The sequence below is a fragment of the Elaeis guineensis genome, chromosome 2 (assembly GCF_000442705.2).
Source record: "Elaeis guineensis isolate ETL-2024a chromosome 2, EG11, whole genome shotgun sequence".
In the NCBI taxonomy this organism is placed as follows: domain Eukaryota; kingdom Viridiplantae; phylum Streptophyta; class Magnoliopsida; order Arecales; family Arecaceae; genus Elaeis; species Elaeis guineensis.
The window spans coordinates 10,294,210-10,312,534 of record NC_025994.2 but is presented as its reverse complement, the minus strand read 5'-3'; the positions used below and the strand labels follow the sequence as shown (position 1 = coordinate 10,312,534).

General features: G+C 39.3%; 3 protein-coding genes across 4 annotated transcripts; 2 read left to right on the top strand and 1 right to left on the bottom strand.

The window, feature by feature from the left end:
- Positions 1-515: 515 nt before the first annotated feature.
- Positions 516-3,428, top strand: LOC105061089 (L-type lectin-domain containing receptor kinase SIT2-like). 2 transcript variants are annotated; one of them, XM_073251553.1, is made up of 2 exons: positions 523-1,260; positions 1,344-3,428. In XM_073251553.1, exon 2 carries the CDS (start codon positions 1,429-1,431, stop codon positions 3,268-3,270), a length of 1,842 nt encoding a protein of 613 aa, XP_073107654.1. In that variant the 5' UTR covers positions 523-1,260; positions 1,344-1,428; the 3' UTR covers positions 3,271-3,428. The 2 variants fall into 2 exon arrangements, with proteins under 2 accessions (XP_010943349.1, XP_073107654.1); XM_010945047.3 differs by having other exon boundaries at positions 516-3,428.
- Positions 3,429-7,714: 4,286 nt separating this feature from the next.
- LOC105061081 (cytochrome c oxidase subunit 6a, mitochondrial) lies at positions 7,715-13,082 on the top strand. Its single transcript, XM_010945035.3, has 4 exons — positions 7,715-7,977; positions 8,107-8,213; positions 8,335-8,377; positions 12,798-13,082. The coding sequence occupies exons 1-4, from the start codon at positions 7,842-7,844 to the stop codon at positions 12,839-12,841; spliced, it is 330 nt and encodes a 109-aa protein (XP_010943337.1). The 5' UTR covers positions 7,715-7,841; the 3' UTR covers positions 12,842-13,082.
- Positions 13,083-15,049: 1,967 nt separating this feature from the next.
- On the bottom strand, positions 15,050-17,837 carry LOC105061070 (uncharacterized). The gene is made up of 2 exons (XM_029260593.2): positions 17,651-17,837; positions 15,050-16,979 (listed from the first exon to the last, which is right to left on the bottom strand). Exon 2 carries the CDS (start codon positions 16,821-16,823, stop codon positions 15,462-15,464), a length of 1,362 nt encoding a protein of 453 aa, XP_029116426.1. The 5' UTR covers positions 16,824-16,979; positions 17,651-17,837; the 3' UTR covers positions 15,050-15,461.
- Between the last annotated feature and the right edge of the window lie 488 nt (positions 17,838-18,325).

The following is an 18,325-nucleotide window of genomic DNA, read 5'->3' as shown; positions in this document are numbered from 1 at the left end:
AAATATGGCGACCGGCTTCACCAAGCCTCTTGTTAACTTGGATTATTTCATATTGAGATTGAAAGGAGACCTCTATGCTTGACTCACAAGACTAAATTTCATATCTTCATTGGGTTTGTCCAAGAAGGCTTGGCCAAAGGACTTGCTGGTGCTGCTGCTTGTTGGCAGACATATGGCTGGAGAGAAAAAGAATGGGTGTTTACGAGGGTCTTTCTGGGAAATTTTGCTGGTGGAAACTATTAACCAGTTGCTCAAAAGGATTTTGAAGCTGTGAGAGTTCTTCAGAAAAACCAGAGTAAAGTTCCTTCTTTTGGAACTAGGTTTTCTTTCTTTTCATTGTAAAGCAACTTAAACTTTATCAATAAAAAACCTTTAGGCACTCAGTGCCTATTGTTTGTTCCCTTGAAAAAAAGAAAAAAAAAAAAAAAGGAAAAGACTAGGTTTGGACTTCTTCTCTTTTAATACTGTACAGCTTATATATTTTTGATATGATACTTCAAGGCAACCCACTGGTAGTTTTAGCAACCATTCAAACAACCACAAAACAACGAAAATTGTCTTGCACAAAATTCTAATCTGATGGTTTTGGTTGCTACCTAATATGTTGGACTTTTTCGCAACTTGGGACAAGGGAAGTGAGTTAGATTTCCAACTGCAGTTAACACATTCAACCCAATCACCTAATCTGATCAAATCTGAACCATATGAGCCCAAAATGACTTGCTTTCAGGGGATGTGACCGCGCCTCCTTGGTTTCCATTTGAATTGATTGCCAGAAAACTAGATCAAAACAAGTGTATTCCAAGTACAGATCTTCTCCAAGTTTGTCAAAACAGGTGTTCACCTATTTTCCTCCCTCCACCAAGCTTGGGCACCTCTTTCTAAGGATTTGAACATAGGGAATGTCCAGAGTTCAAACCCTGGTGGTGGCGGTCTCTATTGCTGAAAAAGAAATGTTCTTCCCCTTCTCAGCTGTTCATGTACTAATTAGGTGTAGCTGGTTAAACAGAAGATGTAATAGTATATGACCAAGTTGCACTAATGGGTTCAGACACATCCTTTTCACCACCGAGAGAATTGCCCAAAGTCATTAAATATTGGAAAGTTCTAAGATCCCACCATGTTATCATCATCCATCAACAAGGTTTCACACTGACCCATTGACACCACCAAAAACAGAAGTCCTTGAAAAGATCTGCTAATAAATAGCACCAAAATCTCAAACTGCTCATGCCTTGGGAGTTTGCTTCCAATCTTGAGGTACTGAAAAGCTCAACAATGTCCTGCAAGACTTTAGTCTGCCTCCTCTTCCTTCTCCTCCTAAAACTTGCAGTCTCCACCAGTGATGATGACCTCACCTTCAATGGATTCAGTGGTGCCAACCTCACCCTTGATGGCATCGCATCGATCACATCCAATGGCCTCCTGATGCTAACCAACAAGACAAAGCAGATGAAGGGCCATGGCTTCCATCCATCCCCTCTTCACTTCAGAAAGCCTCCAGATGGTAAAATCTTCTCCTTCTCCACTACTTTTGTATTTGCAATACTCTCAGAGTACGTCGGGCTTAGTGGCCATGGAATTGTCTTCTTAGTCTCTCCCACTACGGACCTCTCCAACGCTTTACCAAGCCAGTACTTGGGGCTCTTCAATTCAAACAATAACGGTAATTCCACCAATCACGTCTTTGCAGTTGAGCTAGACACAATTCTTAGCTCTGAGTTCAAAGACATCGATGATAACCATGTTGGAATTGATATCAATAGCTTAAAATCCAACAGCTCTCATACTGCTGGTTATTATGCTGATGATACTGGTTCGTTCAAGAACCTAACCCTTATTAGTGGCCAACCCATGCAAGTATGGGTAGACTACGATGGCAGAGTGATGCAACTCAATGTCACCATGGCTCCCATTAGGATGTCCAAACCCCGCCGGCCTCTCTTGTCTTCCACCATCGATCTTTCGAGCGTGCTGGTGGATCCGATGTATGTTGGATTCTCTTCATCAACAGGCTCTGTTCTGACATCTCACTATGTCCTTGGATGGAGCTTTAAGATGAATGGAATAGCTCAAGCAATCGATTACTCGAAGCTACCTTCGCTCCCTCGTATAAAACCGAAGGCCAGATCGAAGGCTTTGGATATTTCATTGCCTTTAGCTTCAGCTGCGTTTGTGCTAATGGTTGTTGGAGCCGCAATGTTTCTTGTTAGGCGGAGAACCAAGTATGCAGAGCTACTTGAAGATTGGGAGCAAGAGTATGGGCCTCATCGATTCTCTTACAAGGATTTGTTCAGAGCTACTAAAGGCTTCAAAGACAAGGAGCTACTTGGCATAGGAGGCTTCGGGAGGGTCTATAAAGGTGTGCTACCCACTTCTAAGATGGAGGTTGCAGTCAAAAGAGTTTCCCATGAATCAAGACAGGGGATGAGGGAGTTTGTAGCTGAGATTGTGAGCATTGGCAACCTCCGACATCGAAACCTGGTCCAATTATTGGGTTACTGCCGGCGCAAAGGAGAGCTCCTCTTGGTCTATGATTACATGCCAAATGGCAGCCTAGACAGGTTCCTCTATGATCAAGAGAAGACTACTCTTGATTGGAATCAGAGGTTTCGAGTCATCAAAGGAGTGGCATCAGGTCTCTTATATCTGCATGAGGACTGGGAGAAGGTGGTCATCCACAGAGACATCAAGGCAAGCAATATTTTGCTGGACAATGAAATGAACGGGAGATTAGGTGACTTTGGCCTTGCTAGACTGTATGACCATGGAACCGATCCCCAGACCACTCATATTGTTGGAACCATGGGCTATCTTGCTCCAGAGCTTGCAAGGACTGGAAAAGCAACCACAATCACTGATGTGTTTGCTTTTGGAGCCTTCATTCTAGAGGTAGCCTGTGGGAAGAGGCCAATAGAGGTGAATGCGGAGAGGGAGCATATTGTTTTGGTGGACTGGGTGCTGGAGAACTGGAGGAGGGGAACAATTCGTGAGACAAGGGACCCAAGATTGGGAGAAGACTATGTGGTGGAGGAGATGGAGCTGGTGTTGAAGCTTGGATTACTTTGTTCGCATCCGCTGCCAGCAGCTCGGCCAACCATGCGGCAGGTGATGCAGTACTTGGATGGTGATGCGCCACTTCCGGAACTGTCGCCGACTTGCATGAGCTTCAGCTCTATGGCAATGGTTCAGAATGAAGGATTTGATGATTATATCATGTCATATCCCTCTTCAGTGTATCCATCCTCAACTCTCTCAGGAGGTAGATGACAGTAGACAACACTACTCTATGGCATTAATTAAGTCTCCTCTTTTCTTTCCCTTGTTTCTTAGGTGAATATAATGTAATCTTTTGTGTAAGACTTGTACCAAGCAGTGTGCATCTCCCTAATAGTTAGTAATCTGACAGTGATGGAACTTCTTGCTCATATTTCCTTCTGCGCCATTGACTTTTAGATTTTGTAATCAGACATTACCATCTACCTGTGTATCTAATTGTCTCAAAATGAATAAAGAACTGCATCATGGATTAAAGAACAAAGCCTATTAAGGAGGACAATAAGCGCAACAGTGAAGCATACTTAGCGTCTAAGAGATGACAATATGATTCAGCTTCTGATCCCTTTCTATTTCTGAGATTATATTTTAGATTCTAGAGTGAAATATATGATCAATAGAAGCCAGTGAATTTACTGTGCTTCATTGATGAAAAAAAATGCTCTCTATTTATAGGGGATTACTGGTTCAGAATATTTTACGAGACCCATTAGATGTATATGGAAGGATATATATATGGTATATACGGTGGTCCATAAAGTTACAAAAGGTAGTGGACATAACGTTACAAATTTACCAAATAAATTACATCTAAATTACTGAGATTATGTCGAGATGTACAAAAGCTGGTATCCTAAAGATCGATATTTCAAAGAAAAGGAACTGACTAATTAAAAGTGAAAGAAGGAAACCTTTTCATTTACTGAGGGTTAAGTTTGAAGTCTAGAATAAACTCATTGCCCACTGCAAGTCAATGAAGGTGTCAGTTGAGTAGCTAATAAAATATTGATGATAATTTCCAAAGATTTCAATTCAAGTCCCTACCTTTATCAGGGTTCGGAGTGGTAGGAGTATTTTGTTATAGTTTATTGTCTATAGACCACTTGTAGCCCTCCTCTCAGTCAAATTGGATTTGATCCATCGACTTGCTAAAATACATGAGCGACTATCTTACTTACCAAGAAATAAGATTAAGAGTTATTTCATAAACACCTAATTGACTTTAACCAAAGGATTGTTAAGTAATTGGGTTTGGGTCGAACCCAAATATATTGTGGTACAAAGATTGTTGTCAAGGTAGAAGTTGTTGTGGCATTTTATTTTTGAAAGGAAAATGGAGGAAGTGAAATGCTTCCCCCAGCTTTATTATCGGAAAGTTTTTGCAGCAATATAGATTACAGAGAATGGAGAAAAAACAGAGTTAGGAACAGATTCGGATGGGCAATTATAAGACAACTAGCAAGGGCAAAAACAGCAAACTTGTGCCGGCTACAGATTGGTTGTTTCAGCAGAGAACACCAAATTAATGTCATGGGTGCTAGGAGGTTTGTTTTGGCAGCAACAGACCAAGACACTATAGGATAGCTTGGTGGCTCTGAAGACATTCACCACTGCATATGATCCCCTAATTGCCAAATGTTAGCAGGGCCTGGTGGAGAACAATGTTGATTGAAGAATTCTTGTGAAGCAATATACCAGAGTTTCTTTCCGGCCACATATGCCAACAAATTGCCACTGAAAGCTGGTTCCATCCCTTTCTTAGATCACCTTTGGTTCTCTTCAAGTTGTCCAAAGATCCAAGACATCTCTCTTGGCCAGCCCTTTATGTTAAGCTGAGCTTTCAATGCAAAATATAAGCTTCTTGCAAAAGGACATTTTACAATGAGGTGAGAGATAGTTTTAGTGGGCAGAACAAATAAAAATTAATGCTTCACTAATTTGTTTCTGATGACAATAAGTGCTCTGGTTGTAGGTTGTTTTGCCTTCTTACTGTCTCAACTATCAACAAAAATTGGTTTAACTCGAGTTTTTTCAGACCTGCTGGCTAGTGGGTCAACTAGGCCAACTCAAAGAGAACATGAAAAGATAAAGGGGGGAGAAAAGGGAAGGAGAGATAAACAAGTGAAGGAGAGCGGGAGACAATAGGATAAGGGGCACTTAGCAACAGTAAGGTAATGGGCCTAGGACTAACCCAACTATATTTGGACTTCGAGGTTTGAGCCTGGATAAGGCGCAACAACAAAACTTTTTGACTGGCCCTCTTTTTTTCCATTGACAATGGACCTTGAGATCCATCAGGGACAAAATTGGCCACCCAAAGGAGGACATGGAGGGATAGGCCTAATTATTCCAACCAAACCAAGCGTACCCGATATCAGGTCAACCTTCGTTTATTTGAACCTAACTCATCCAACATATAGATCAAGAGGGTTGAAATCAGGTCGAGTTGGGCCAGATTGGCAACTTGGATTTTTTGTGCACCTCCCGCGGTGTAGAAAATCTGATGTGGAGCATACCGCTTGGTCCTATTGGACGACGTAGCTACCACTTTCTAATATACATTTAATGTCCGTAATTCTATTTTTTTATTTAAAATTTTAAATGATGAAAATATTCTTCTTAAAAATTATGATATCTCTTTTTAAAAATTAGGATAAATTATATTCGTAGTCTCTAAACTAAGTTGGATTTTTTTAAGTGATTCCTAAACTATAAAATCTTAAACTTAAGTCTTCCAACTATCTGAACCCCTTTAATATTACCCCCGAGGTGGATTCCGGCCATTTTCTCTCATCGAAAATCTGACATGGTAAAATCCATTGCTGACGTGAACAAAATCTAATGTTGACTTGACAAAAAATAATATTTTATTATTTTTTTTATTTTTTTCATTCTTCTTCTCTCTGTCCTCGCACGAATCGCAGAGCACAAAAAAAAATGAAGAAGACTCTTGTAAAGAGTCTTTTCCTTCCTCTCGATCGACCCCTCTGGCCGCACTCCTGCTTGCCATGGCGCCGGTGGGTTGCATGCTAGTGCCCCCCCGACCCCACCCTCGCATGCCCCTGTGGTTCTGCTCCCCGGTGCACCCCGCCCCGCATCCTTACCCCATCCCCCATCACCGTCGGTGGGTTTGCGTCCCCCCTCCCCCCCCCCCCCAACATTGGCTCAATAGGGTGGGAGGCTTGGAGCGATGAACAAGGAAGCTTAGACGGATCGCTGGGGTTTTATGTTGGATATTTTTTTTTTCTATTTCATTTTCATTTTCAGAGATCCATGGAGGAAAAGCACCTAAGAGAGATCGAAGGAGAAGGCCGATGTCGGTGATGATGGGAAGGAGGGCGATAGCACAGACTGGTGGGAGCTGATGGCGAAAAGAGTAGGGATGGACAGTGGGGGATGGGGAAAGGAGGTATACGGCCGAGGGGACGAGGGCCGGTGGGTCTTTGCTGATCAGAGATGTTGGTGGCGGTGGGAAGGAGGCTTGGCGAGAGGCGAGGGAGGAGAAATGGGGGCAATGGTGGAGGATGAGGGGCGGCCAATTTGGAGGCGAGGTGAGACGGGGCTGATGGGGCACCAGCGCACAACCCACAGGCACTCGAAGCAAGCAGGGTGTGCTGGGGTGGGGCAGAAGCCCCGAGCGCCAGAGAGGGGGACCGAAGGGGCGGGTCGGTGAGGGGGGGTGCGTGCGGGTGGCGAGCCGGTGGGGAGGGAGTGGGGGGTCGAGAGCAGAGAGAAGAAGAATGAAAAATAAAAATAAAAAATTATTTTTTACCACATTTGCATCGAATTTTACCACATCAGCATCGAATTTTGCCACATCAGATTTTTGGTGAGAGAAAACGGTCGGAATCCACCTCAGGGGTAACATTAAAGGGGTTCAAATTGTTGGAAGATTTAAGTTTAGAATTTTATACTTTAAGAACTATTTAAAAAAATTTAACTTAATTTAGGAACTATAAACATAATTTATCCTAAAAATTATGATACCCTTTTACAAAAATTATGATATCCCTTTCTTTTCAAAAAAATTATGACATCCTGTGCTGATATTATGATATCCTGCGTTGAAATTATGACTTTCTGCATAAGATATCATAATTTTTTTATAGAGTGTCATAATTTTTATGAAAAAATATCATAATTTTTGTAAAAAAATATCATAATTCTGTGAAAGGGTGTCATAATTTTTTCAGAAGAGAAGGGATATCATAATTTTTGTGAAGAGATATTATAATTTTTAAGAAAAGATGTCATAATTTTTAAGGAGGATATTTTCGTTATTCAAAATTTTAAACTGTATAGGTTTTTTTTTTTTCGAGAAATTGACCACTAGGCATGTCCAATGCATGTTTGGAGAAAAAAATAAAAATAGCAATTCTAGTTTCCCTAAGTAGATATTTTTAAATAAAAATAATATTATCTTAGAAATAATTATTAATGAATATAATTTGATTAGAAAAAAATATCATATGGCATTTTCAGAAGCATTTGAAATTTTTTTTATAATTTTTTTAAAAAAAATTTATTAGGGAAAGAATCAAGATCCGCCATGCTGTGCATGACTAGTTTATATTATGAGGGAAATTAACCTACTCCTGGCATATATTTATAAGATTGCCTTTTTATTTTGCGGAAAGGAAATTATGCTAAAATGTACAATGCACGATGATGAACGTGGCCTATAAAGAGTTACATAGAGCTGGGACTCGAGAGAGTCCAAAGGGAAACGGAGAGAAGGGATCATCGAATCGAAATTGAAAGGGATCGGGAAGGAGCGGTCAGCGATGGCGACGTCAATGGCGAGATCGGGGCTCCGAGCAGCGGCGGCGGCCGCCTTTCGCGGAGGTGCGAAGAGTGGCTCCCGTCCCGTTATTCCCAACAAGCGAAGCTTCTCCGCCTCCGCTCACCACGACGACGCCTGTATGTTTCCCCGATCCTGATCTCTTCTTCTTCTTCTTCTTCTTCTTTTCTTCTTCTGCTTCTGGATTATAGGATTAAGGTTTAGGTTTGGGTTCTTCGATTTCATGGCTTTTTGATCCGTTTCTTCAGATGAGACCGCGAAATGGGAGAAGATTACGTACGCTGGAATCGTGACCTGCACCATTTTGTCCATCTATAACCTCTCCAAGGGCCATCCTCACCATCCCGACCCCCCGGTAGTTATTTTTCTGATCGTTTTTATCCTAATTTATTTGCTATGTGAAAGTTTTTCTTTTTTCTTTTTTCCTGTAATTGTATGTGATGAATAATAAAAATTGGATTTTTTTTATTTCGCAGGCTTACGCATATCTGCACATCCGGAGCAAGGAATTCCCCTGGGGTATGTCTGCAAACATATTTAATAATGTTTTGTGCTTGTTTTCGTTTTGATTCCAGGGTATAGCAACAATTTGAAACTCATCAATTTGGGTGATTTTTGGCATTTTGGTTTGTTGGAATGTTACTAATGGGATTAGAAAGAATCAAAGATATGAACTTAAACCTTTTTGTATCATGTCTAACTATTTGGACGGGTTAGCACCATTTTTATTTTTACAGGTGTTAATTTAAACCCAAACAGAAACGTTTGTTCCAATTGTTAGTAGTTGTTGGGAGGGGAGAGTAATTCCCTTGGGTATCTTAATTGAGGTGTTTGAATGTTTGCCATGACCTATGTTATCTCACTTTCAATTGCTGTAGTAAAGGCGGGGAGATGGGAGCCACGAGCTTTCATTTCTTATGTACAATTTTCATCAGTCAACATGGAACAACCTTCAAGGATGAAGAGACTCGGACCAATAAATTCTGAAAGTAGCTTCAAATACATAAGAATATTTAACTATATAAGTTTTCTGCAACGATAGGGCTTTCATTAGGTCATATAGACTGAGAATGAGGTTGTACCCGATTTAGACCCAAAAATTTATGTGTTGGGAGTGGATTCAAGAGAGATTCATAAGATATTCTGGGTTTGGTCCTGGTAATGGTGAGAATATACCTGTTGAAACCTGACCCACCCAACCATACAATTTATTGGGTATGGGTCTGAATTTTCTGATTCCAACTCAATCCAGGCCTGGTTGAAACTCAACATTTTGTGCCCAATGTAATTTTTCATAACATATCATACAGTTACTTTATGCCCTTATCTATTCTAATATGTATTCTTCTTTTTTTGAGAATTCTTATATTTAATTTCTGTATGGATATTGTTTTATGGGTACCAATGGTACTAGCGAAATTATCAATGATGATGAATGCCCTCTGTCCTTTGCCACTAGGTTCTTGCCTCTTATGTGGAAACATTTCTGGCCATTGATCCCTGGTCCTCTTGAACAATTGAGCTGCCTCCTATTTTTAAGGCTTCTAGATCCATAGGACCCGTACCAATTGGTAACTTAGCCGGTGGGTCAATCTCAAATGTTGCTAATATTGGGATTGGATCATAAATTGTAGAGGGTATGGGGTCAGATTGGATTGTGGATTATACGATTTTTCAGAAATCTTGAAAATATATCCAAGAAATGAAAAAAGTGAAAAGTAAGTAACAACGCACAAGAAAGAGGAGAAATCTGACCATCAGTGGGGGGAATATGTTTTCTAACACATATATTTAGCATAGTGAAGAAATAAAACAGTGTTGAGTTGGCTCAAAAAAAAAAAAAAAGAGTTGAGGAGAGTAAAAGAACGGGAGACTAATAGTAAATTAGAAGAATCAGGAAGAGAAGGGAAGAAGGGTCCTGTGGCTAGTTATTCTATTAATCATTGTCACAAAAATCTCAATCCAATGATGTCACTGTTTTATACACAGGAAGAAGGGAAGAAAGTTGTTTCTGTTGCTAACTTTTAGATCTGGCTGCAGATAGAGCTTCCAACCAGTCTTTTATACTTTGGACATATGAACTTATGGAAAACATGATTCAACTCAAAGGCCAATCACCAACACCAATCACCAACCATTCTCACCAACTTAGCAAGCAATAGTTTACCTAATTAGTCTTGTACAGAAACATTCTCTTTGCACAAATAAATCAGGCCATAATGAAGATTGGCAGTGTAACTTGCTATACTAAGAGTTCCCACTTCCACAACATGTAGTGCATTGAGAATTCAGACCATTGTACACCAGAAACATAACTTTTGGCAATGAAATTACAGAACATTTTGCACAAAAATATTAATTTACAATATTAATGTAGCTCTAAGTTTTGAAATAAGATAACTTTGTCAAATTGTAAACCTTTAAGAAAAACGTTAAAATCATGTTTTTTAAAACAAAAATAAGCCAAGGCAGCAATAGATATCAATAACTACTGCAACAACCACTGTGTAAGCAGCAGCAAAAACCACAGATGACCTCTAGAGGGGAAAGTACCCAACTTGGATGTGGTCAGATAACTAGTCACCTAAATAGGATGCCCAAAAACTAACATTTATGAGGTACTTGGATAGTCTTAGATGTGTCCAAATTCAGAAATATGTATATAGATCATTGTCTGAGTGCAACTTGTCATACACCAAACTGTATTGGTTAAAGGAGAAAAGGAGAAGAGGGTCCCCTGCCTTCCTACTTGGATTTATCAAGTCTTCAATGCCATGTGCTATTTTTGGCTTGTAATATGACTTTTTGAAGCCAACTATCTATTGGCAGTGTAAGGCTGGCAAACTCGTATGTCTATGAAAATTTAATTTGAATTGAAAGAAAAAAGAATAAAGCCACTGCTATTTTATGTGTATATTAGTAAGTCTATTGGAACTTGTAAATTCCTTTTTAACCTTTTTCCTTTGAATAAGATGGAGATGGTTCTTTCTCTATGTGTAGATATTACTTCATATTTTATAGGTACCTGAAAAGACCTTTTTATTAAAAAATTATAATCTATAACTTTTCATATGGGAATCCAACTATACATACATGATACACCAATCTGTTGCTCTAGCAGAAAACTTATGGAAAACATGATTCAACTCAGCAAAAGGCCAATCACCAACACCAATCACCAATATTCTCACCGACTTAGCAAGCAATAGTTTACCTAATTAGTCTAGTACAGAAACATTCTCTTTGCACAAATAAATCAGGCCATAACGAAGATTGGCTGTGTAACTTGCTATACCAAGAGTTCCCATTTCCACAACATGTAGTGCATTGAGAATTCAGACCATTGTACGCCAGAAACATAACTTTTGGCAATAAAATTACAGAACATCATGCAGAAAAATACGTAATATTAATGTAGCTCTAAATTTTGAAATAAGATAACTTTTTCAAATTGTAAACCTCTAAGAAAATAGTTAAGATCATGTTTTTTAAACAAAAATATGCCAAGGCAGCAATACGTACCAATAACTACTGCAACAACCACTGTGTAAGCCGCAGCAACAACCACAGATGACCTCTAGAGGGGAAAGTACCCAACTTGGATGTGTTCAGATAACTAGTCACCAAAATAGGCTGCCGAAAAACTAACATTTATGAGGTACCTGGATAGTCTTAGATGTGTCCATATTCAGAAAAATATGTATATAGGTCATTGTCTGAGTGCAACTTGTCATACACCAAACTGTATTGGTTAAAGGAGAAAAGGAGAATAGGGTCCCCTCCCTTCCTACTTGGATTTATCAAGTCCTCAATGCCATGTGCTATTTATGGCTTGTAATATGATTTTTTGAAGCCAACTATATATTGGCAGTGTATGGCTGGCAAACTCGTATTTCTATGAAAATTTAATTTGAATTGAAAAAAATAATAAATAAAGCCAATGCTATTTTATGAGTATATTAGTAAGTCTATTTAAACTTGTAAATTCCTTTTTAACCTTTTTTCTTTGAATAAGATGGAGATGGTTCTTTCCCTATGTGTAGATATTACTTCATATTTTATAGGTGCCTGAAAAGACCTCTTTATTAAAAAATTATACTTTATAATTTTTCATGTGGGAATCCAACTATACATACACCAAGCTGTTGCTCTAGCAGAAAACTTGTAATCCCCATATATTGTATTGGCAACACGAACATAATTTTCCTCCCTTCTTCAGGGTTGCATGGCGTACGGAGACTCCGGTCATCAATCGCACAATTTCCAAGCTTTAGATCTCTTGCATTTGGAAATTGTGAATGATTGTTGAAAAGGAAATACTTTTCTTGTGAAAGTGGTGATTTCTTACATCTTATTGATATCAATAGCATACTATCAGCTCATCATGTTTTCAATTGTCCGGCTATTAAAAAAAATTCAAACATCTTTGTATAAGTGTTGATCTTGGTCTTCAAAAGCTGAATGAGTCCTCATGGGATTACATTTCTATGCCTTTGCTCTTCAATGTAAGATATATGTACCGTATATTCAGTAAAAGATCTGCTTGTTCATGCATAATTAGTAGTTCTTAAGCAAATGATGCTCACTAAGGTTCTTTCCCCAGTTTGATTTTTTGGTAATAATTTGGTGTCTCTATTTGTTAGGGTTGAACCATTTGAGTCTAGTTTTCTTTCTTTCCTTTTTTTTTTTTTTTTTTTTTTAAATCTCCATCGGAAGAAACCAATGGTTGAAAGAGAGGCTTGTGTCAATAATTGTGTGTGCAGTATAGTGCTTGTTTTTGTTATTTATATCTCAGACTTTAGTACCTATCAAAAGAATTATAAATATAAAATTTTGCTTGTGGAACTTTGTTTTGAATTTGATTGTTTGATAATGCTGTGCATACCTCTTCTTGATTCATTATACAGGTCTAACACATTTCATGGCACATCATGTACAGGTCCCGATGGCCTTTTTGAGAAGAAGCAGCACTCTGAGCACTAGGATATACCTTTGTTCAGAGAATTACTTTCTGTTCAAGAATCTCTGGTGGTTGATGAAATGATATTTGGGAAGACATATTTGAATCTATCTTCCAGTTTTTTCTTTCTTGAAAATCCAATTAGTTTTTTGAACCTTCTTCTAGCATTCAAGATACTGCAGGTTGACACTAATTGTAATAATATGTAGATTCTCTCAACAAATAAAATAGTCTTTGCTTGGGTTGGGCTTCCTTGAACTTTAAGTATGCTTGTACTTAGTTATTTGCAAGTAGAACTGCTTGAATGAATGCTGATGACTAACCAGTACACATTTTATGGAGTTGTGGTTCTCCCCTTTGCTCAATTCTTTGCAGCTCGTCTGTTGTGGTAGTGCCTGGTGAAGTGAATCACTGTAAACGTGTACATTCCAACCCACAGCCGTTGCTGGTAATGTGAAATCTTTTATCAATTTGGCCAACAGTTTTTTTTGGTGCCTCCACCATATATGCTACCAGCGACTGCAGGAATTAAATGTTTTAGCAAGCCTTGGGATGCTCACGTTATAGTAATGTTATCTTACAGCATCCTTCCTCCAAGGTTCAGTATGTTTATAATTTTCTCAAGATTATAACGTAAATCTGCTTAAAATTGGTTCCAATTATCCTGATGTGGAAAAAGCTTCACTTGACCGGTACCACCCCTGCCCCACTGCCGAGCATGGTGACCGGTTTGCTGGTCCACGAGGCTCACCCATCCACTCAGGTATTGCAAGTTAAAGAACATTATTACTTTGATGTAGAAATTTAAAAAAAAAAATTATTACTTTGAACTGTTTGGCACCGTTAACCATCGTTTCCCCATCTTAAAAAAACATATATATATATTTGATTTTATTATTTTGATTTTTTTTTTAAAAATCACTTCCATTGTTTCTAGGAGAACAAAAATAAAAAACTATTTCAAATATTAAAAAAAAAACTCCTGCTTTTTTATTGTGACCAACACATCCTCTTTATCTCTACCAGCATCATTGATGCCATCTTAACTACTACCCTCGTTGCCTCCGCCAACATCATTATTATCACCATCAATGCCATCCTTGCTATCACAACGACCATATCAATCTGTCAATACCACCCTTGCTACTACCCTCCTTACCTCCGCCACCACCGCAGATATTCGCATCGTCTCCACCACAATGTTGTCATCGTATCCATCGTATCATTATTAGCCCTATCCATCGCCAATATGGTCACTATCACCACCGTCACAAATTTTTACGTCCGCTTTACAACTGTAGCAGCAGTGGCGTACCATCATCAATTTTGCGACCTACACCACAACCACCGCCGCGGTAACTACCTAAGTCTTAAACATCATTGCAATGTTTATTTTAAAATAGACCAAACATGTTTAAATTTATCAAAAAGAGAATAAAAAGAAATAGAATTCCTATTTTTATTTATCTCTGAAAATAGAAAATTTTGAAAGTGATGCAAGGCACACTTTTGCCTCTTGTGTTTTTTTTTTCAGTGTGCGCCCCCCCCCCCCCACCCCCCATTTTTGGTAAGCTATGATTTATTCTGTTTGCAGCTCTTGTACCAGTGCCAAACACAAGGTGCTTCATTTAAATACGGGGAATCAAAGCTGTGACAGATACACATCAATCTCTTTGTGGATAGCAGATCCGATAGAAGTACCCTGTCTCAATGCCAGAATGGGCAAAAAAGAGCGTAGCTGAGCCTTTGGACGCCTGAAACCTGGAGAAACCAAATGGAACAGTAAAGTCGAGCAAATTTAGCACTAATGATGTTTTTGTATCAGATGCCACCTAGATGGCAAGCAAAATAATTTCCAAATACTCAGAGACTGAAGCATCCATAGGTAATCAGCCTCCCTCTTCTCAGGAGGATATTGTTCAACAATCAAACTTACTCCCAACTTGCACAGTGTATGACTCCATGTATCATAGTAGAATTGAAGAAACACAAACCAGTGTTTTTAATGCAAAACGAAAGGACCGCAAAGCACAGATCCTAGATTTTTCTTTACAAAGCTAAGCAAACTGAAGCTTGGAAATAAGAATCTCCAGTCTCTCAATTCTCCAGCCAACATTAGTCCTGAATACTTGTCAGCAACAGTTGTAGGCATATGGATAAACTAATGCTCTGTAAGCTAATGGTACCACCATTGACACCCAACAAGCTCACTAGTTACTAAAACATGAAAATTTTCCAGCAAAAATAAACAAGCTGTCTATTAGGGCTTGAAATTTAGCTATTAATCTGACCAAGAAAATATGAATATTCAACAAAATAGTTTATGAAATTAGTAGGGTAAGCAGTTCGGCTCTTCTCATCCAAACCCTATTAAGCTCACATTCCCAGAAGAAAGGAGTTCAAATCTACACTTGAGCCACCCCTCCACCCCACACCACCAAAAGAAAGTTAGAGAGAGAGAGAGAGAGAGAGAGAGAGAGAACAAAAGAGGAGATGAAATAAGCACCCCAAAAAAAGTCAGCCCTTAGTTCTTTATGTATGTAAAGCAACTCTTTCATTAACATTTCAGATCCTACCATCTATGCTTCTCGGTAATGGGTATGCTTTGCATGTATCCAAACCTTTCACATCCTGAGATCATCATCACTCTGCAGCTTCATCTCCCATGCTCTTTGCTTCATTTCGCATGTCAGGTAAGGTCTGTAGACCTATATGAGCATCTCTCCCTTCTTTCATGACCATTTTATGTGACGAATCAGTGGATTCACCCTGAATTGCATCTACATTGGCATTTGCACCCAAGGATACAGAGGAGCGCTCTCCAGCATTCTCTTGCCCAACAGTTGTGTTAAACCTCTCAGCCTGCCCTTCTGTCACCACATTTTTCAAGTTGATCTTATCTTCCTTGGAAGCTTCCATCTCAACTGTAATGTTGTGACTTTGAACTGAGTCCCTGCTAATGGTTTCATTCTGGAGAGGCACACTGTTAGCTACAGCATCAACCATTGTTGAGTTAGTCTGCGTTTCTATTTTCTGATAGATTGATGCAGCTGTTGTTGAATTGGCCTGCGCTTCAACATGATTGTTAGTTACAGATGCCGTCGTAGAGTTGACCCACGATTCTATCTGATTGCTGGTGAGAAACCCCTCTGAATTATTTAATCCAACCTCTGATCCTTTTTTCTCAATAACTGCATCATTGATGGATGGATGATCATTCCACCTGGTCTCATTCCCCACCAAAACAGTACCTGTAACATTATCCTTGGAAACATCTGCTGCACCAACACTCGAGTGACTGTTACCCTTGGAACCATCATCTGCACCATCAGCCATATCATCTGCATCCACATCTTTCCCCTCCGTGGTTTCCATTATTTTCTCAGCTACATCGCCATCTTCATCTTCAGAATTTTTTGCTCGACTTTCTCGGCGTACAGCACTGGATACATCATCTCTTCTATAACTTTCTTCACGTGCCTTGTGAGAAGAATCCTCTTCAGGGTCTTGTTCATCCAACTGTTCTGTTTCCTCACCCTGACCATCCTTGTCTTCTTCATTGGTTAATTCTTCTCCAATCTCAGTCTCCTCATCAGCTCTCTCTTGATCCTCTTGCTCATCACTTCTCTCTCGATCTTGCTCATCTATCTCATCATCTCCATCTCCTCTGGCTTCGTCATCTTCCAAAGCTTGTCTGGTTTCCTGATCTTGTTCTTCTTCTTCAACTTCTTCATTTTCTTCGTCCTTGTCATGGTTCTCATTCCTAGAAACGTTCTCCTCACCATGAGGGGGATCCTTCCTGCCTAATTTGAACTCCGACTGGTTCTCGACTAACTTGTCCCAAGTGTCTAAGTTCTTATCCTCTAATGCCCTTTTCTTATCATAAGAATGCTTCAACTGGTAGAGCAACCAGAAACAAACAGCAGCCAAGAGGCACAACTGAAGAGCATTTTTTACCCTGAATCCCTTGCTCCTCTGGTTCCTACTGGATACCTGCCTCATCATTGTGACTCTCTCCTATGAAGTTGCTCCAACCTATTTCCCAAACACGATTTCGTTAAATTGCTCCCTTTTTTTTTTTGAACTATCTCCTCCACACAATATCAGAATCAATCAGACCACAAGGACACAAACCTTCAATCACTAGGGCAACCCTTTTATCTGAGTCAATATGACAAGAAATATTCTTTAAAAAAATCAGGTTCTAAATTTTTTTGTCATATTTAGAATTGATCAAGAGAAGACATGAACAACTGATATTCCTTTAAGGAACATGAATGGAAATTCTCAGAAAAAGCACACCATGCGAAACAAACTAAAATCAAAATACAGAACTTTCTGCACAACTAAGACCTCCAAATAGTGGGATTAAATTTCAACTAGTTAATGCAATACCCATAAAAACCCTAACTATCCAAAAGTTGTTCTGAGTCCAGGTTGTGAACTACATCAAACCAGTTCTAAACTTAAAATCCCCCCCAAAAAAAGAAAAAAAAAAGCAAAGTGCACAGTACTCTTCCTTCAAAGAAATAAAAGGAACCAGAAAAGGTAAAAGGGGAAAAAAAGAAACCCCATCCCATTCCCCCAAAACCCATCTAAACCCCACCCCGAATCCAACTAAAAAACACATCCAAAAAATCCAATCTTTCTAACTCAGCTCACATCCCAAAATCCGATTTGAAGCAAAGAACAGCAAAAGAACCAAACCGACCATAAATAAAAAAACACCAATGGAAAAACCCCAAATAATCCAACTCCGAACAACCCAAAACCCCCGAAAAATAGAGAGAAATCATCAAATCCCTGAAGAAAACGTAGAAATAGGGAGATACCTCGAGGAAAGCGGCTCCTTTCCCTTATTAGGGTTTGACGACAGAGAGGCCAAAAAGGAATTTCTCCACTCATCGAGAAAGATAGAGAGAGGGAGAGAGAGAGAGAGAGAGGGCTTTAAGGATGTGAAATTTATAGGAAGTAGGGATGAAGTATTTGAGAGTTCGGGGTGGGGGGAGAACAGCACTCTTTTGAGTTTAGAAGAGCCACAAAATAATAAAATAAATAATAATGATTTCCATTTGGGGTAGCGGGATGGGTCATAAATGTTTTGCTGATATGGAGGGCTCATGCCATCCGGACCCTCCAGGTGGTGCAACCGTCGGGGCGTCATGCTCCGTGACGGTGCCATGCCTGCTCCCTGGGAACAACTGTGTGAATTATGTACCGCCAAGGTGGATTCCTGCGTGAGCTACCTACTCCATGATGGTCAAGTACCATCAGTATTAACCACTAGAAATTTGTCACCTATCTTGATCATGGGAACTTTCTATGACTTAAAGTTAGAAGGATTTGTATATTCTTAATTTATTCTTCAGTGCATCAAACAATAGATTTATGTCCGATCAAGAAGGAATTTATACACGAACAAAATATTCTTCCTCTTATTCTTAACAGAATCTCTCCTATGGGAAGAAAAATCTGTATAGAAACAGAAGGAATTATTTTTTTTATTT